The sequence below is a fragment of the Physeter macrocephalus genome, chromosome 17, assembly GCF_002837175.3.
Source record: "Physeter macrocephalus isolate SW-GA chromosome 17, ASM283717v5, whole genome shotgun sequence".
Taxonomy (NCBI): Eukaryota; Metazoa; Chordata; class Mammalia; order Artiodactyla; family Physeteridae; genus Physeter; species Physeter macrocephalus.
The window spans coordinates 25512400-25533835 of NC_041230.1; the positions used below are offsets into that span (position 1 = coordinate 25512400).

The 21436-nt window shown below is 37.8% G+C and overlaps 1 protein-coding gene across 21 annotated transcripts in view; it reads left to right on the top strand.

Annotated features, from left to right (window-relative positions):
• The window catches only part of CHD9 (chromodomain helicase DNA binding protein 9), a 246200-nt gene that overhangs the window by 182317 nt on the left and 42447 nt on the right, over positions 1-21436 (top strand). For 20 of the 21 annotated variants that reach the window (XM_028477706.2, XM_028477708.2, XM_028477707.2 and 17 more), the window contains 5 exons: positions 3571-3681; positions 10352-10548; positions 11013-11212; positions 15327-15486; positions 15932-16021. In XM_028477706.2, the coding sequence (XP_028333507.1) occupies positions 3571-3681; positions 10352-10548; positions 11013-11212; positions 15327-15486; positions 15932-16021 (758 nt within the window). The remainder of the gene's footprint in view (positions 1-3570; positions 3682-10351; positions 10549-11012; positions 11213-15326; positions 15487-15931; positions 16022-21436) is intronic. The other variant, XM_024124920.3, reaches the window with a different exon arrangement.

Below are 21436 nucleotides of genomic sequence, written 5' to 3' on the forward strand. Positions count from 1 at the left end.
TTAGCATTTGTTGTAAAGCTGGTTTGGTGGTGCTGAACTGTCTCAGCTTTTGCTTGTCTGTAAAGGTTCTAATTTCTCCATCAAATCTGAATGAGATCCTTGATGGGTAGAGTAATCTTGGTTGTAGGTTTTTCTCCTTCATCACTTTAAATATGTCCTGCCACTCACTCCCTTCTGGCTTGCAGAGTTTCTGCTGAAAGATAAGCTGTTAACCTTATGGGGATTCCCTTGTATGTTATTTGTTGCTTTTCACTTGCTGCTTTTAATATTTTTTCTATGTATTTAATTTTTGATAGTTTGATTAATATGTGTCTTGGCATGTTTCTCCTTGGATTTATCCTGTATGGGACTCTGTGCTTCCTGGACTTGATTGACTGTTTCCTTTCTCATGTTAGGGAAGCTTTCAACTATAATCTCTTCTAATATTTTCTCAGTCCCTTTTTCTCTTCTTCTTCTGGGACCCCTATAATTCGAATGTTGGTGCGTTTAATGTTGTTCCACAGGTCTCTTAGACTGTCCTGAATTCTTTTCACTCTTTTTTCTTTTTTCTGCTCTGTGGTAGTTATTTACACTATTTTATCTTCCCGGTCACTTATCTGTTCTTCTGCCTCAGTTATTCTGCTATTGATTCCTTCTAGAGAATTTTTAATTTCATTTATTGTGTTGGTCATCATTGTTTGCTCTTTAGTTTTTCTAGGTCCTTGTTAAACGTTTCTCGTATTTTTTCCATTCTATTTCCAAGACGTTGGATCATCTTTACTATCATTACTCTGAATTCTTTTTCAGGTAGACTGCCTATTTCCTTCTCATTTGTTTGGTCTGGTGGGTTTTTCCTTTGCTCCTTCATCTGCTGTTTATTTCTCTGTCTTCTCATGTTGCTTAACTTAACTGCGTTTGGGGTCTCCTTTTCACAGGCTGCAGGTTCAGAGTTCCCGTTGTTTTTGGTGTCTTCCCCCAGTGGGTAAGGTTGGTTCAGTGGGTTGTGTAGGCTTCCTGGTGGAGGGGACTGGTGCCTGTGTTCTGGTCAGTGAGGCTGGATCTTGTCTTCCTGGTGGGCAGGACTGTGTCCAGTGGTGTGTTTTGGGGTGTCTGTTAGCATATTATGATTTTAGGCAGCCTCTCTGCTAATGGGTGGGGTTGTTTTCCTGTCTTGCTAGTTGTTTGGCATGGGGTGTCCAGCACTGGAGCTTGCTGGTTGTTGAGTGGAGCTGGGTGTTAGCGTTGAGATGGAGATCTCTGGGAGAGCTCTCGCCAATTGATATTATATGGGGCTGGGAGGTCTCTGCTGGACCAGTGTCCTGAATTTGGCTCTCTCACCTCAGAGGCTCAGTCCTGACAGCCGCTTGGAGCACCAAGACCTTGTCAGCCACATGGCTGGTGAAACTGGGCTATGAGTTGGATGTCAGCCACTGCCCTGTTGTAGCTCTGTCTCAGCTGTCTCCAAAGGTCACCCAGATACATTGGGTTATTCCACCATTCCTCAGAACTTGCACATGCCAGTCTGGGATTTGTATATGTCCTCCTTATACTCTTCATTGAAATACCTTGCATTCATGGTGGTGAGAGATAATGCTGATAGTGTTGGTTGTCTTCAGTTCAGAGACTGGAACAGTCTGAGCCTTCATGTGGCCATGTTAGGAGCAGCTGGCCAACGGTCCCAAAGTGATTACGTGTCAGATTCCAAGAAGGCTTTCTGCAGCGCCCGAGCAGTGGTCCCAAGCAGCCGCTCCGCTCAGCTGCAGCACTCTGACTGGGGAATTTGGTGGGGCCCTGAAACAAGGATTTCTGCTGGCCCTACAGCCTGACTTCCCCACACAGGCAAGGAGCTGAGGAGAGCATCTCCTGACTCCATCTCACCAGAGGAGTGGACACCTGGAAGCTCCTTCCATTTATCCTTACAGAAGTTTAGCATGCATCTTTCAAGCCCTTTTGTTAAAGCATTATATATCTTCACTCTGTATTTCATTTTTATAAAGCACTTTGATAAATTTTCTTTGAAGCAGCATATCTATTTTTAGGAACTTAAGTTGCAAATAATGGTTATTTATGAATCACAGTGTTGAACTATAATGTCTAAAGTTAGGTCCAATGAAAAGATTTTATAATTTCTGCAACATTTAAGAAAGTAAATCATTTATATTTTCTTTTATTCCTCTGTAATTTCTTAAGTTTTTACAATGCTTATGCAGTATTTTTTTGTAAGGAAAAGAGTTTTTAAAATAAAGATAGGCAGTGACTCATTTTTTGGTATTTCTCATATTCTGTATTGCATTTTTTAGGAGACATATCTATGTTAAAATGAGATGGAAATAAAGTAGGAGAATACCAGAAAATGAACTGTCTAGGGCAAATAGGTTTGAAATTCTTCTTGTAACATAATTTCTTAATATTTATGTAGTATTTCTTTTTTTAAAAAAATTATTTCTTTTGGCTACACTGGGTCTTCATTGTAGCACACAGGCTCTCTAGTTGTGGCATACGGGTTTCTCTAATTGTGACGTGAGGGCTCTAAAGCGTGTGGGCTCAGTAGTTGCAGTGCACGAGCTTAGTTGCGGTATGTGGGATCTTAGTTGCCCCACCATGGGTTGAACCCAGGCCCCCTGCGTTGGGAGTGCAGAGTTGTAACCACTGGACCACCTGGGAAGTCCCTATTCGTGTAGTATTTCCTTTCTTTTTTTATTTTATTTTATTTTTTTAACATCTTTATCAGAGTATAATTGCTTTACAATAGTATGTTAGTTTCTGCTTTATAACAAAGTGAATCAGCTATACATATACATATATCCCCATATTTCCTCCCTCTTGCATCTCCCTCCCACCCTCCCTATCCCACCCCTCTAGGTGGTCACAAAGCACTGACTGATCTCCCTGTGCTATGCAGCTGTTTCCCACTACCTATTGATTTTACATTTGGTGGTGTATATATGTCCACGCCACTCTCTCACTTCGTCCCAGCTTACCCTTCCCCCTCCCCATGTCCTCAAGTCCATTCTCTATGTCTGCGTCTTTATTCCTGTCTTGTCCCTAGGTTCTTCAGAACCATTTTCTTTTTTATTATTCCATATATATGTGTTGGCATACGGTATTTGTTTTTCTCTTTCTGACTTACTTCACTCTGTCTGACAGACTCTAGGTCCATCCACCTCACTACAAATAACTCAATTTCGTTTTTGAATTATGATTTTCTCTGGGTATATGCCCAGTAGTGGGATTGCTGTGTTGTTGTGTAGTATTTCTGAAATGCAGTTTTGTATCCTGTATGGTTTTTTGACCAAAAAGATTTGATCCCTGCTTACCCAAAGTTTAAAAGTCAAACAACAAAAATAACTTCTTTAATTTTGCTCCTAAAACTCCAGCCTGTGTTAGTATTAAGCCTTTTGCCTTAAGCAGATGCTGTGCTATGTTTCAGACCGTTGTAGTTTGAAACGTACTTTGAGTGTATGTGTGTATATGCTGAATTCACATTCTATCCACACTAAATGTACAGAGATAAGGTTTTAGATATACTTTGATAGATTTTTTTCCTCTAAGTTTCAAAACATTTTGAAAAACTACCATTATGTATTTCAGGCAAGTTTTGTGGCATCTGGAAACCGAACAGATATTTCCTTAGATGATCCCAACTTTTGGCAAAAATGGGCGAAAAAGGCAGAAATAGATATAGATGCCATCAGTGGTAGAGTAAGTATTTATTTCCCTTTAAAAAAAATTACCTCTGAGAATACTTTGGTAATATTATTATAATATTTTAAGGTGTTCAACTATGTACTTACTGAAATAAATTTATCTGCATAAATAAGTTGATGCAGGGCTGTAGAATGATAACATTGAGTCAGGCACTGCTTCAGTTTAATTCTTCTGATATTTGTCGTGATAGGTTGTAATACAGGGAAAGTTTAATTTTGGAGGTTATTTATGTTCTTAAAATTATAATATGTTTTTTAATTTCTAAAATGTCTTCAAATAATGGATTACTTTTACTTCGCTTTTTAACCTTCTTTTTGTTATTTTGGTGTCAGATACCATTCATGATGATCTAGTCAATTACAAAAGGAGAAAAAAAAAAGCAGTCAAGAAAGTGGCATCTTCAAAATCTGACAAAGAACTATAAAAAATTTAAGATCCAATCTTACTTATGTACATAGATCTAGCTATGCTTAGTAAGTATTATGAAATTAAAAAAAGAAAGAAAGTGGCATTTTTAAACTGTTTCTTTTATAACATCCCTTGGAGTTAAGGAAGAAAGGGCCAAAAATCTAGCACAGAATTCATGGAACTGATAATAACGTAACTGTTCACTTCAAAAGACACCTACCTGTCTAATAATTTATAGGAATCAATTTTTTTGAGCCTTACCTACTGCCAAAATAACTGCTAAATGATTAAAAGAAATTTATATTAAGCATTGATGCATGGGATCTATTTTAATAGATAACCTTATAAGATGTAAAACTTTACAACGAGGAATAATGCCACTGTCCAATAATAATTATTATTTAATATATTTTGGAAATATGTATAATTCTGTATGAAACGTTATAAAAAAGTAAATTAGAAAGAGATATTTATTAAAATATTACTATTTTCATATTGGCATGTTTATATACCTTAAAAAGTCGATGGAATTTGGAAACCACTATAAAATTAATAGATGAATTAGTGAATTAACTGATAGAAGATAAATATGCCATTTAGCCTTCTTAAATATCAGTACTAACAGCAGTAGAAAAATATATGGAAGAGGAAGTCTACTTTGTAGTAGAAAAAAAATTTTAGAACACTTAGGGGAATACCTACTGGACGTATATGATTTCAGTAAAGTGAATTACCAAATTTAATTGTGAGATTTGTCAATTGGGAAGAAAAACTACATCTTTTAAACATTTGTAGGTTGAGTTAATAAACCTAGAAATGCAGCCCCAATCAAAATGTTAATAATTTGTTCATATAACCAGACAAAATATAAAATTCCCCTAGAAGAATAAATACTCAACAATATTAAATCCACTTTTAGGAATCTGTCTTACAGCAGTAATCACACATGTACAATGATAATGTAGTACAGTGATGTACATCACATTTTTCATTTTAGAAAAAAATTAGAAACTAATTGTTACTTTTATACTGTCTAACGCAGTAAGTAAAAATAATCATGTAGATCCCTATGTACTCACATAGAGCTGTAAGACAAGACAGTTAACTTTAAAAAGAGAGAGAAATAGGCTTCCCTGGTGGCACAGTGGTTGAGAGTCCGCCTGCCGATGCAGGGGACACGGGTTCGTGCCCCAGTGCGGGAAGATCCCACATGCCGCGGAACGGCTAGGCCCGTGAGCCATTGCCGCTGAGCCTGCGCATCCGGAGCCTGTACTCCGCAATGGGAGAGGCCACAACAGTGAGAGGCCCGTGTACCGCAAAAAAAAAAAAAAAAAAGGAGAGAGAGAGAAATAGAACAATACTTACAGTGTGATGTTTGTTTATGATTTTTCAAAAGTATTATAATGGTAATACACAGACACTCATACATTTGTGCTGGATCCAACTAGAGCACGCTGTGCGCCAAGTACCATTCTCACATTACGGCTAAAATGAACTAGACAGATGAACCACTTCTTCAATAGAGCTTACAAATTCTGGTGGGTAATTAAACGAATATATAAGATAATTTCTGAGACTGAAGAAAATAAAATGGTAAGATGGTAGAGAATGCCTGGAGGAGTGGAGATGGCATTAGGGAAAGTGGTCAAGGGAGGTCACTCTGAGGGGACATCTGTGCTGAGACTTGAATGATGAGAATGAGCCAACAGCGTAAAGACATGAGATAAAACTTTCAAGGTAGAGGGAATGGCAGTGAGCCATTGTTTGAAATAAGCTTACTGTGTTCCAGAAATAGAAATGGCATTGTGTCAGAATGTAGGGAGGTAGTGAGAGTGGTGACAGGTTAGGTCAGAGATGATGGGTATGGCTCATATCAATAGGGCCTTATAGATTATCCTAAGGAGTTATGGATTTTTTTTTTTTTTTTTTTTTTTTTTTTTTTGTAGTATGTGGGCCTCCAAAGCAGTCAGAAGAGAATTTTGACAGACCCTTTATCACCACGTCTACCCACCCATCCCCACTGTGTGGATCTAGGGACTCCGCCTTCCTTCCTGTGGGGTGGTTGAAACTCTCTTCCTCCCAGCATTTCCTTCATTTTGTTTCGTGTTTTTGGTTTTTTTTTTTGCCCGCACCTTGTGGCATGTGGTATCTTAGTTCCCCAACCAGGGATCGAACCCGTACTCCCTGCAGTGGAAGTGCAGAGTCTTAACCACTGGACCGCCAGGGAAGTCCCAGCCCTTCCTTCAGAGACTGCCCCTTCCTCTGCTGCCAGCAAGGCCTCACTGCCACCTGGCACCAGGCAGTGTCCTCTTGCTCACTCAGTAACACCACTGGAGCTATCTCCCTTCTCTCTGCATTATCATTTCCCCCCTTCTCCAGGATCATTACAACTGGCATCAAAACAACTTGTAGGGCTTCCCTGGTGGCGCAGTGGTTGGGCGTCCACCTGCCGATGCAGGGGACACAGGTTCGTGCCCCGGTCCGGGAAGATCCCACATGCCATGGAGCGGCTGGGCCCGTGAGCCATGGCCGCTGAGCCTGCGCGTCCAGAGCCTGTGCTCCGCAACGGGAGAGGCCACAACAGTGAGAGGCCCGCGTACCACAAAAACAAACAAACAAAAGAAAACAACTTATAATTTCTCCCTTCTTAAATTCTTTCTTGACCTCTTCCTTCTCCTTCTACTGCCCCACTTCTTTGCTCCCTTTTACATCAAAACTTCCTGAAAGATTTGTCTGCATTGTTTCCAGTTCTTTCCCTTAAAAATTTTTGTTGTTGTTGCATGGTTAAATGTGCATAATATAAAATTTGCCTTTTTATCCATCTTTAAGTGTACAGATCAGTGGCACTAAGAACGTTCACACTGTTGTGCAATCATGACCACGTCGAGAACTTTCCAGAAGTTTTAAATCATCCCAAACAGAAACTCTGTACACATTAAACAATAACTCCCAGTACCTCACCCCAGCCTCTGGTAACCACCATTTACTTTTTGTTTCTATGAATTTGAGCATTCTGAATGCCTTGTATAAGTGGAATCCTGCAATATTTGTCCTTTTTTGTCTAGTTTATTTCACTTAGTATAAGTTTTCAAGGTTCGTCCATCTTGTAGTACGTATCAGAATTTCCTTCCTATTCCATTGTATGTATGTATATACCACATTATGTTTATCCATTCATCTACTGATGGACATCTGGGTTGTTAACACCTTTCGGCTAGTGTGAATAATGCTATGATGCACATTGACGTACAAGTATCTATTTGAGCTAGTTCTCTTAAATCCACTCCAGTTAGGCTTTTGCTCTCACTGCTCTACCCAAACAGCTTTTGTCCAGGTAACGGATCACCTCTGGATTGCTGTAGCCAACAGTCAATGCTCCATCCTCACCTCACTTAGTGCCATTTGGCTGAGTTGATCATTGCCTCTTTGGGATGCTCTTCACTTGACATCTGGAACACCACCACACCCTCCCAGCTCTCCTTCCACCTCTCTAGGCACCCTGTCTTAGTCTCCTTTGCTAATCATCCTCAATGTCTCCTCCTTAGTCCTTGGACCTACTCTGTTTGCAGAGTAGGTTTGCACTCACTCCCTTGGTGGGTGATATCACTCGGTCTTATGGCTTTAAATATGCTGACAACTTCCAAATGTATATCTCCGCCTGGGCTTCTCCCTCAAATGTCAAACTCCAGTAATCTACCTGACATCTCTGTTTGAATATCAAGTGGGCATCTTTGATTTAACGAGCCCTACACTAAATTCCTCATCATCCTTATCCTCCCTACCAAAACCCAATCCCCTCAGGATTTTTTTTTTTTTTTTTTTTTTTTTTTTTTTGTAGTATGTGGGCCTCCCCCTGCTGCGGCCTCTCCCCTTGCGGAGCACAGGCTCCGGACGCGCAGGCTCAGCGGCCACGGCTCACGGGCCCAGCCGCTCCGCGGCATGCGGGATCCTCCCAGACCGGGGCACGAACCCGGTTCCCCTGCATCGGCAGGCGGATGTGCAACCACCGCACCACCAGGGAAGCCCTGGAGTTATGGATGTTATAAATAAACTTATATAAGCATATAGTCATGTAATACTTTGCAGTTATGTTTTCTAATTTGTACTCTGTTTAAAAGTTTTATAATTTTCTGACAAGAAGTACCATGAAGACACACTGGCATTACTTACTATATGTTAAAACATAAAAGCATATTAACATATTATAAAGGAACCATGATACTGAGAGCAGTGTATACAGAGCAAAGAATAGAATAAGAACAGGAGAAGATCAAATTATAGGATGTAAATAAAGAAATAGCATTAGAGAAATAGGGATTATTTAATAATCATGATTAGAATTTGAGTTAGCATTGGAGGAACATTTTAATAATATACTCTATACCAAGTAAACTCCAATTTGTGATAAAAACTTTGTTTTTGAAACAAAGCATGAAAAAATAGTAAAAATAGATTTATATTTTATCAAATATTTGGTGGGAAAACATTCTAAATTAGAAACAAACCACAAAGGAAATAATTGGCATATTCAAATATATGACCAAAAATTATGTAATGGAAAATTAAAAGTGCAATCAGACTGGTGACTATTTGTAGCAGAAGTATATATGAAAGTTAATATTTTTATTATATAAAAGCTAATGTAAATTGATCACAAGTAGAAATAAATCAAAATCTTAAAAGATTATGGGCAAAAAACACTTGAAAATTTACTCAAGAGAAAATACAATTATGGTTTTTTTTTTAAGTTGGGACCAGGGAAAGGGACAACTCTTTTTTTTAATTAAGTAATTATTTTTATTGAAGTAGGTTGATTTACGATGTTTTAGCTTCAGGTGTACAACAAAGTGTTTGTTATAAATACATAATTTATTTTCAGATTCTTTTAAGCTTATTACAAAATACTGAGTATAGTTCCCTGTGTTATACAGTAGGTCCTTGTCAACTCTTTCTTATATAGATGATGCCAATTAATAAATGTAGAAGGAATAAGAGAAATAGAAAATCTCAATTAATCCACCCCATTGATGAATTCTAAAATTAATGTGTAGAATTTAAGGAGAAACAGAATTTTTATATATCTTCAAAGTATAACTTCCAAAATATTTTTTAATTACAAAAGGAAAACTAGTAAGTTTACAGTGGAAAAACTTAATAGAGAAGGTTAATGTCACCAAGTATTAAGAGATAGTAACATTATGTACCCCTTTAAGTTCAGTGCACTGTCTTCATACTGTTGTGGGACAGCAGAACCTACATGGTCTGGTCCCTGCTTTCCCTCCTAGCGTTTACCCTCTCCTGCTCTAGGACTTGAACATAGAATACCTTTTCAGGTCCATTACTGTTTTCTTCACTTATAGTGCCATCTCCTCCTTGGATGCCTAGCAAACTACTTCTCATTCTTGAAGATCTCTTTCTAGTATCACTACTTTGTAAATCTTTCTGACTTTTTTGGCACCCATCTTATAAAATATTGCATCCTGAATAGCATTTATTTGTTTACACATTAAACTGAGCCTCAAGACTGTGAATTTCTCATGAGCAGAAAGCTATCTTAGTCATAGCCCATAACATAGTGCCTAACTTAGAGAAATTGCTCAATAAAGATAAAAGTTTGTCAACTTAAGTTGTTTTGAATGAATTAAACTGCATTGAACATAGTCAGGTTCATATACTTATTACCTTGCTTGTTGTATATTAGTGTAAGTCTTCTGGAAAGCACTGAAACATGATTCTAGATCCATAAAATAATTATGCCCTTTGACCAGTGTTTCCATTTCTGGATATTTCACTTCCTTTGGACTTATCTTTAGGATAAACTTAGATTACAAAGATTTACTTTTTAGCATTATATATTTTAAAAATTTAAAACAATCTATTTGTATTAATTCAAATTACATTATGAATTAATTAGGTAAAGAAAATTATGATGCATAAATTCAGTTTAAAATATAGTTTATGGTTGTTGTAGAAGCACAGTACAGTAACTTTCACATTAATAATAAAGCCATATACCAATTTTTTTTAATCCTATGATTGTAATATCATGAAAGTATGACACATGGTAATAAGGATTTTAAAGGAATATAAAAATTTTATGTTGATTTGGTAGGTCAGTGGAATTGTTAGTAACTTCTTTGTTCTGGCTTTATAAAATTATTTTATTGTTTGTACATTTTGAAAGGTAAAAATGTAAAATATTGTTATAAGCAAAATAATAAAAGGACCTTGGAGTAATAGCTGTTAAATTTTACAGAACAGCTTGGTTATTGACACTCCAAGAATTAGGAAGCAAACAAGACCCTTCAGTGCCACAAAAGATGAATTGGCTGAATTATCTGAAGCTGAAAGTGAAGGAGATGAAAAGCCCAAACTCCGGAGACCCTGTGAGCGTTCGAATGGCTATGGAAGAACTGAATGCTTTAGAGTAGAGAAAAATCTGCTAGTTTATGGGTAAAATATTATTTTTAATGTTTACTGTTAGTAGTCTGGTGTGCAAATTTACAGGAAACATATACTATATTCTAATATACTTTTTATCTTGTTAGAATCAATGAAATGTATTTTTTAAGCACCATGCATTTATATATTTAACATATACTTAATAGCAATTGATGAGATATCTTTAAATTTTAATATTATAAATGTATTGCTAATATCGAACTCCTTGTGTTCTTAGATTTGCATATTCAGTAACACAAAATGGATAATGTTGTTATCCATTATTGAATAAAATATACTAGAAATTACTATACCATGACTCTGCAGTTTATTCTATGGGGGAAATAAACTTTAATAGGTAAATTCTGTCAGTGCCAAAGTGTGTTTTTTGCAGGTTTCAGGCCTTTTATCCATGAGTTATGTTTTCTCTAGAAGTTCACCCAATATTAATATAAATATACCTTTTTTTTAACTAGGTGGGGCCGATGGAGAGAGATTCTGTCTCATGGCCGTTTTAAAAGGCAGCTAAATGAGCACGATGTGGAAATAATTTGCCGAGCCCTCTTAGCTTATTGCCTTGTTCACTACCGAGGAGATGAGAAAATTAAAGGCTTTATATGGGATCTCATTACTCCAACTGAAGATGGGCAGACACGAGAGCTACAAAATCATCTAGGTAAGAGCATTCTTTTATTTCCTTTTTAAATTTAGTTTTAGTTATGTAAGTAGCACTTAACATAGTACCCTATAAAATACTAAAGCATTTCAGCTAATGGTAAAGAACCCTTAAGCTTCACTCTCAATTCAAGTTCCAAGTTGGAAAAGACCAGTGTTATCAGTTTGGTTGGGTTTTATATACTGTTATCAAACATGTATTTGTTTACAAGTTGTTGACCCAATAGTATGTCTTAGAGGTCATCCCATCTGTACTCATGTAGATCTATTTTATTTTTTAAACTCCTGCTTAATAGTCCATAGTATGGATATTTCTTAATTCATTTAGCATTTCCTTTGATGATGGGCATTTAGGATGTTTCCAATTTTAGATAATCGAAAAACAGGTTTTAGTGAAGATCCTTGTACGTTCCTCCTTGTGCACAGGAATAAATCTTCTACCAAAGTAAATATCAAGAAATGGAATTGTTGAGGTACAGCATATATACGTCCTTAGGACCTAAAATGTGGTCTGTGTGTTAACAGCATCAGCATCTCCCAGGAGCTTCTTAGAAATGCAGGATCTTAGACCTTAGACTTACTGCATCAGAATCTACATTTTAACAAGTTCCTCAGCAATTAGTATGTATATTAAAATTTGGAACACTGTGGTATATACATGTAAAATTGTTATAACTATTTTAATTTGCCGTCAGACGTGGCTGTGTCAATTTATAGTCCCATCAGAGGTATATACAAGTAGCATTTGCTCCATAACCCTACTAGGATTTGCTCCATAACCCTACGAACATTCTTTTTTGCGTAAAATAATTGAATTTTCTATAAAGATAAAAAGATTACTATGCCCTTAAATTGGTGTTACAATTTTATTCTATTTAATCAACAAATACCTGTTAAAGTGCCTGTTCTGCGCTTCTTGTGCAAAGTACTGGGAAGATGAGAAGGAACAACACAGACAAGATCCCTGAGCTCATGAACGTTACATTCTGGTCAGTCAGACAGACATAATAAGAAAGCAGATAAATTACCTAAATAATTATAGATTATGATGAGTACTGTGAAGTAAATAAACTAAGTACTGAGATTGAGAACAACAGAAAGCACCTAGTTTAGATTAGGGTGGTCACTGGAGGTCTGTCTTAATAGGAGGCAATGAAATTATTAATGTGAAGAGCTGATTTCTGGTAAAGATGGAAGATTCACACAAATATAATTTCACTCTTCCTTGAAACCCAACTTGTATGTTAATAAAGGGAAAAAAATTCAAGGCATTAAGCTTTATAAATTGTACAGGTATAAGTTTTAGTTTCTTTAACAAATAAATAGTGGAAGGGGAGGAAATGGGGAGGGTATCTATAAACCATTGGTTCACAACCAGACATATCTTGTGCCCTAATCTTGCTCCCACCCTGGGTTGTCACAGCTTTGAGCATGTTAATGGCATCTAGTTTGTAGAGGCCACAAAAGCACAGACTGCCCCTACAGTGAAAAACTGTGCAGCTCAAAATAGCAATAGTGCCAAGATTGAAAACCCTGCTATAACCTGAAAGAGGTTTATGAGTCCTCAGCCAGTTGCAGTGTGTGGGCCTTATTTGGATCCTGATTGAAACAAACAGCCCAGGGGAAATTTGTCTGTTATCTTTATTAGATAATTATAAATTGGAATACTGAATATTAAGTAAGTGTTATTGCATTTCTTAGGGCTGATGATGGTATTATAGTTTTTTGTTTTGTTTTTAAGGAAGTCTTATATTTTACGTATGTTAAAAGATACTCAGACATTTATTAATGAAGTGGTGGTTGTCTTTGATTTATTTCAAAATAGTGTTGGAGGTTGGGGAGCAAACAGGATATAGATGAAGCCAAATTGGCTATGAATTGATAATTAATGAAGTTGGATGATAGGATCTGGTGATCCATCATATTATTCCATCTATTTTTGTATATGCTTAATTCCATAATTTAAAAATGAATAAGGATAAACCCTTAAAAGTAGAGAGAATGGAAAAGGAATTTTGGAACCTAGAAGCATTAGATTAGTGATGACTAACTTAACCAACCAGAGAGAGCTGAATCTTAGGTCAACAGTAGGAAAGGGCAACAACCAACTGATTTGCTTCATAGATTATCTAAAAGTTTCAGGAGTTTGTGACATCCATGACCTCTGAAAGTGGATATAAAGGACAGTGGCTTTGATTAAAAGTTGTTTAAAAGGGGGATCAGATCCCTAAATACCCTTTTCAACTCCATGTAGCCATGGTGAAGATCGACTGAATGTTTATTCTCTGGAGAAGATAAAATAGAGAATGTCTGCATTTCATTGGTATTTGCAACATGGAGCTACTAAATGGCTGTTAAATGAATGTGTATACTGGACAGTGTCATACTCAAGGAAGAAAACGAAGGAATTGTCCTTGGTGAATATGACTAGACCAAAACCTAAAGATAATGACAGGAAAAAGCCAGCCGGATTACCCTTCAGAGAGTCAACAGTCAGCTCCACTCATTCAGCTTGCCTATCAACTTTTCTGTCATTCTTAAATATGAGCAAATAACCAAGGATACCAGGCATCTGAGGAACGTCTCCAACATGAGAGAGAGACTAAAAACAAACCACTAAAATGAGCTTGTAGGAAACAGACTATGAAAGGAGAAGACAACTTTTTAAAAAATATCATTAATATCTGCAAAGATACTTCAGATATACTATGATTTTGAAAAAAAACTAAAGTACTGTAGAAACATTCAAGGTACAGACCTCTTAAAAATTACAAATTAACATGTAAAAATTAACATGCAGTTACATGAAAAAGTAAATAGGATTAAATGATGAATCTGAGGAAATTATGGTAGGGAGAAATTTAAAAATATGAAACATCTCCATATTTTATTAGGAAAATTTCAATATGTGTATTTTAAAACATGCACTGTTTAGTTTCCAAACCAACAAGGGTCAGGACTAGAATACAGAGCATTATTAACATAGACCAAAATGCAATTTAAGATGGAAGCATTAATTGAGATTAAAAAGGGATACTACATAATAAAAAAGACTAATCCGTAAAAGAAGATATAACAAATATGAACTTGTATGCACTGAACAAAATAGTATCAAAATATAAAGGCAAAAACCACCAAAATCCTAAGGAAAAATGGGACACACCTACATAGTGCTCCTATTTATCATTGTGATGAAACTCCTAGCTGGTAGAATATGGCAGGGAAAAGATATGAGACAAGAATTGAAAGGAAGAATCACAACTGTATTATTTGTAATCATGAAAACTTGTAAGTGAAACAACTCCAGCATCATTGAAGAATAATAAGCAGGTGATATAGAATAGATTTTTACACAGCAGTTAAAATGGATGAATTAGAGCCTCCATGAATCAGCAAGTATTTGTAAATCTCAGAAAAAAATTAAAAATAATGTTACAGAATTGCATGTATAATGTAATGAAAGCTTAAATACTGACTGTTTATCCAACACACAAGTATAAACGTGTATGAAATGAAAATCACATTCAGGGTAGTGACTATCCCTGGGAAGGAAGGAGTGAATTGGACTTTATGTATTATTTCCTTTAATAAAAAACTGACCAAATATGGAATATGTTAAGATTAAGAGTGGGAATACTTCTTTTATTTTTGACATATTTCACAACAAAAATGTCAAAGAAATCAAATGAATTTAGCTCTCTTAAACAGGAACCCCACAAAACCTAATCCATGTTATTAGTAACAATCAGTTTTGAAAATCAAGAGGCCACAACTTGTGTTTTTGTAACTAAGGAAGCAAAAAGTAAAGCAGAGGAAAAGGTTTGATCTTTCAGTTTTTACATTTGGAAAAAAAATGTTTTGCAACATAGAGGTAATCAGAATGATTAATTAGAGATATGAAATCGGGTGGTTGGCGGAAATTGTGTTAATATGTGTGTGGTATCGTGGACTTGTGATTGAGTTCATATTGTTACCATTAATATTTCAAAGATCTCTGTATAGCCTACACAGACCTCTGAAAGTCTCCAGAAATTTCTTCCATTGAAAAAATGTTTCAAATTGAACGTCTTTATACAAATTATCCCTGATTTCATTTGTCCTTCTTATTTTAACAGGCCTGTCAGCCCCTGTACCCAGAGGTCGAAAAGGGAAGAAAGTAAAGACTCAAACAAGCTCATTTGATATACAAAAAGCAGAATGGCTTCGAAAATACAATCCTGAGCAGCTACTTCAAGATGAAGGCTACAAAAAACATATAAAACACCACTGTAATAAGTAAGTAGTAGTTGTGTATTTTTAACACAACCCATTACAAGTTTACTTCTGAATTTATTAACAATCTTAAAGCATGCTGATTTTGAGTACAGAGACAGTGTGGTCTAGGACCAATCCTAATCTTATTCTTACCAGGGTATCCTTCAGCAAATCATGGTACCTCTTGTGTCACTTTTCATCAGCAGAGAGAGAAAAAAAACTGGCCTCCAAGTGATCTCATTATATCTTACTTGGATATTAAATAATGATGATTGTAAAGATTTTGAAGAAACCTATTTTATATATATGATAGTAATGAGGTTTATTTAATCAGAAGTAATTATTATTATTTCATTATAAAAATTTTGTATACAAATTCTTTTCTAATTTTAACCCCATGGATGAATTTTCTTTAATGATTAATGTCTTTGTGTCTTTTGATTTTTTTTTTTCCCCTCATTTTCAGAGTTTTGCTTCGTGTAAGAATGCTGTATTATCTAAAGCAAGAAGTCATTGGAAATGAGTGTCAGAAAGTGTTTGACGGAGTTGATGCAAGGTATATTAAATAGCATGTTTATTTTTCAGCAACATAATGAGGCAAAAGTTAAATGACCAGAAAATTGTATATTAAGTGAATCCTTATTCAGTGAAATTCACGGGAAGAAAAATCTACCAAACTTAGAGTAACCCTTGCCATTTTGTTGCCTTTCGTCTATTAGTCTCATCATTGGCTCTGTCACTGAAAGTTATCATAAGAATAATAACATCAGCATTAGTAATAGCTTCCTGCTACCAAATCTAAAACTTACCCTTCCTCCCTCACTGCAGTGACTGACTTTTACATCCTCATGATCCATCCAGCACCTTAGTCTCTCAGTTCCTTGATCTTTATCTACAACAGTCTTCTTTCCTCTCCACCACAGCCACACACGCACACAGTCATATACTTAATCTTACTATCACCAGTAACAGCATTACCTCTTCAATCTGCATTTCAGCTGTCACTTATTTCCTTCAGACTTACTTAACTTGTGTACTTTTCACTCTAATTCTCTAATTTCATCACGATGTCCCCAATCTTATCCATCTCCACCTTCATGCCCCACTTTCCTCATTATAAACCTGCATTCTGTAGTCCAGCACTGTACTCACTAACTGAGATTCTTTGCCTGCTTTCCCCTCTGTTCTACATTCGTGGCACAACCCCAACTCATGTTAAACCGAAAAATCGTTTTACCCCTTGCCTATACCTAAGCAGTTGAACATGGCTGGAGAAAATCACACAAACCTTACCAAATGACTAACTTCAAATTTATGAGCATTGATCTCAAGCAAAATTAAACACAAGTAAGCTGTTTAACCACCATGACTAGGAAGTTCACTTACCTACTTTTTAAGAGGGCCATTCCACACCTCTCTCCTCAAGCCATCTTCCTGTCCCACCAGCATCACCCTCCAATAATGACTTTGCTATATATTTCACAGAGAAAACAGAAACAATCAGACAAGACCTACCTTCAGTTCTACTTGTTGTATGTGTCCCCCTATTTATTCCTTCCCTTGGGATGCAGTAGAAATCCTCCTCCTCCTAAGAGCAACCCTTATGCTTGGAACTTATTTCTTACCTTTTAAGGACTTTATGCCTGTAATCGCCTTCTGAATCATTCTCTTGGCATATATACATTCCTTAATATCATGTATCATACATACATCCTACTACTCCATTTCTCCAGTCCCCTTCATGAAAATAGAGTTGTCTGCGTTGACAGTCTCTACTTCTTTACCTTGCGTCTACTCTTCAATCTATTCCAATTAATCTTTCATCTCCACTCTCCCACTGAAATGATTCTGAATCAGGCCACTAATAACCTATCATGTGATCAGTCCCTAAACTTATTCTACTTCTCCTTTCTTGAAGTGATGTCTTCGGTAGGCATCCTTGCTGCTACACCCACCTGGTTGTCCTTTTTTCCACATTGGTCTTTCCTTTCCATTTTCCTTTGCTAGCTCTTATTCCTCTAATAGATCTCTAGATGTTGGATTGACCAAGAGGTGTGTCCTCAGCTTTCTTTCTTATCTGTACTTTCCCTTTCGGTAAACTCATGCAACCTCGTCATATTAAATATGATCTATACACAGATGACAGTCAGATTTACATATTCATCCCAGACATATCCCCTCAGCTCTAAGCTCTGAGTTAGCTGCCTCTAAACATTTCCACTTGAAAAATCTAATTAACAGCTCAAACTTCCAGTGTATCTCCCAAATCTGTCTCCTATTCTTTCCTCCCCACCTTCCCACATACAGGCCTTCTCCATCCTACTGAATGTACCACCCAGTTGCTCTGGTAACATTCTTGATTCTTCTCTTCCCCTCAAACCCTACAGGAAGACTTGTTAGCTTGGCAAAGTATATGCCAAACCTAAGCACTTTTCACCCTCTCCTCTGCTAACTCCCTGGTCCAAGCCACCATTATCTCGTGTTTAGACTTTTTCAGTGGCCTCCTAAGTGAGTCTCTTTGCCTCTTCTTTTTCAAGAGTTGTTGGGTACTTTTTTGGCTGCGCCACGCAGCATACAAGATCTTAGTTCCCGGACGAGGGATCGAACCCGGGCCCCCTGCAGTGGAAGAACAGAGTCCTAACCACTACTGGACCACCAGGGATTTCCCATCTTTGCCTCTTATTTTGCCTCTCTACAGTCGGACTTTCACACAGCAGCCAGAGTGATCTTTCTAAAGCAAAAATCAGGCCAAGGCACTTCTTAAAACCTTCCAGTTGCTTCTCATTTCTCTTAGAATAAAGCCCAATCCTACAGTGCCCTACATAACTCTGGGACCTCTTCCTCCATTTTATCCCTCATCCACAATGTTCCTCCAACATGTCAGGCTCATTCTGTGCTGTTCCCCCTAGTACAAATATTCTTTCCCCTAATCTTCCACAGAATTGTCCCTTCATATCATGCAGGTCTCAGCTTAAGTTTCAACTCTTCAAATAGGCCTTCCCTGCCCACCCTAGCTAAAGCAGCCCACCAGTCACCCACTATTACTTAACCTTATTTTATCTCATTCATGTTGCCTACTAGTATTAAAAATTACATTTATTTTTAAATTGTATTTCCCCTATCATTACAGTTTAAGCTGGTTGAAGGTGAAGTATGTTATCTGTCTTATTGATCATTGTGTTCCCAGCCCCTAGAATCGGGGAAATAGTAACACCCAGTAAATATTTGTTGACTAACTGGCTCCTCTTTTTCCTTGGTCTGACTGCATTCAATCCCCTTGTGATTTCCCAGGAACTGTGAACTATGAATTATCCTCTTTCATTATTCTTTCCCTCTCTGACTTCTCATTTGGATTTTAAGATATTTACATCTCTCTCAACACACACACACGCACACACACACACACACACACACACACACACACACACACCCACACACCCACACCACTTTTGTACCCAGTTCTCCTCAGACTACCATATTATTACTCTCCTTGGTTTCACAGCCAAATGTTTTTAAAAGAAGTATCTGTATTTGCTGTCCTCTTTTTCTTTTCTCACATTCACTGTACATTCCACTACAGTTCAGCTTCTACCCCCTCACTCCACCACCTACTTTAAGAAGTTCTTCACCCATATTCTCACTGCTAAATTTGATGGATATATCATAGTGTTTATCTTATTTACCTTTATTGACCACTTCCATATTATTAGAATGTGTCTGTGATACCATTCTCCCATAGATTTTCTTTTTAGCTTTCTGCTTGCCACTTTTCATTTTCAGGCTTCTCTTCCAACCTGTCTCTTAAATGTGTTCACATAGGCCCTCTCATCACTTACTCTTGGGTGTTCACATCTTTTCTGCAGCATCAATTTATATTTCCATACTGATGACTTCCGAACCTAATTCTAGCCCACATCTCTCTTCTGAACTTTAGATCTGCATTTGTCAAATATGCCATGGTTACTAATGCCTCCAGGCCTTTGCATTCTTGCAGGAACATTCTCTTTCCCATTTTCTTTCATTTTCCCGCTCTTACTGCTCAGCCAACATCAACTCAGCCTCCCTGTCCTCTCATGTCTGGGTAAAGCACATACCCAGAGTGCCCTGTCACAGCACTCATCACAGCTATTGAAGAGGTTTTGCAGATACCTCTTCAAAAGGGCAAGGATATGTCTGTCTTATTATTGCCATTGTTGGCACATTGTGAATACTATGAATATTTAAATCAAAATAGATTTAAAATCTATTTTGAATGGATGATCTTGCCTGGGGAAGTTAGAGGCTTTATGCAAGAGATAGCACATGAACTGAATCTCTAAAAGCAGAAATAAACAATAGGAGTACATGCACCTTATTGTATTCCTTTCCTTAGCAATTGAGGAACACTTAACATGCATATGGCACATGTAAACTGTAAGGTAAAGCTCTTTGGTGGGACTAATGGCAGACTCTGGGAGAGCTCACGCCAATGAGTACTTCCCAGAACTTCTGCTGCCAGTGTCTTTGTCCCCACGATGAGCCACAGTCAGCCCCCACCTCTGCAGGAGACCATCCAACACTAGCAGGAAGATGAATCGCTCCCCCAGCTTGTCCCTGTAATTACAGTTATAGCAATATTAGTTCACAGTTATCAGGTGCTTTCTGTGTGCCAAGGACTCATGTAAGAGCCATGTGGCTGACAGGGTATTGGTGCTCCGGCCGGGTGTCAGGGTCTTGGAGCTCCGGCTGGGTGTCAGGCCTGAGGCTCATAGATGGGAGAGCCGAGTTCAGGACATTGGTCCACCAGAGACCTCCCGGCCCCACGTAATATCAAATGGCGAAAGCTCTCCCAGAGATCTGCATCTCAACGCTAAGACCCAGCTCCACTCAACGACCAGCAAGGTAAAGTGCTGGACACCCCATGCCAAACAACTAGCAAGACAGGAAAACAACCCCACCCATTAGCAGAGAGGCTGCCTAAAATCATAAGTTCACAGACACCCCAAAACACACCACGGGGTGTGGTCCTGCCCACCAGAAAGACAAGATCCAGCCTCATCCACCAGAACACAGGCATCAGTCCCCTCCACCAGGAAGCCTACACAACCCACTGAACAACCTTACCCACCGGGGGCAGACACCAAAAACAATGGGAACTACGAACCTGCAGCCTGTGAAAAGGAGACCCCAAACACAGTAAGTTAAGCAACATGAGAAGACAGAGAAATAAACAGCAGATGAAGGAACAGAGTAAAAACCCACCAGACCAAACAAATGAGGAGGAAATAGGCAGTCTACCTGAAAAAGAATTCAGAGTAATGATAGCAAAGATGATCCAAAGTTTTAGAAATAGAATGGAGAAAATACAAGAAATGTTTAACAAGGACCTAGAGGAACTAAAGAGCAAACAAACAATGATGAATGACACAATAAATGAAATTAAAAATTCTCTAGAAGGAATCAGTAGCAGAAAAAATGAGGCAAAAGAACGGATAAGTGACCTGGAAGATAAAATAGTGGAAATAACTACCACAGAGCACAATAAAGAAATAATGAAGAGAATTGAGGACAGTCTCAGAGACCCCTGGGACAACATTAAATGTACAAACATTTGAACTATAGGGGTCCCAGAAGAAGAAGAGAAAAAGAAAGGGACTGAGAAAATATTTGAAAAGATTATACTTGAAAGCTTCCCTAATATGGGAAAGGATATAGTCAAACAGGTCCAGGAAGCGCAGAGTCCCATACATGATAAATCCAAGGAGAAACCCACCAAGACACATATTAATCAAACTATCAAAAATTAAATACAGGGCTTCCCTGGTGGCGCAGTGGTTGAGAATCCGCCTGCCGATGCAGGGGACACGGGTTCGTGCCCCGGTCCGGGAAGATCCCATATGCCACGGAGCGGCTAGGTCCGTGAGCCATGGCCGCTGAGCCTGCGCGTCCGGAGCCTGTGCTCCACAACGGGAGCGGCCACAACAGTGAGAAG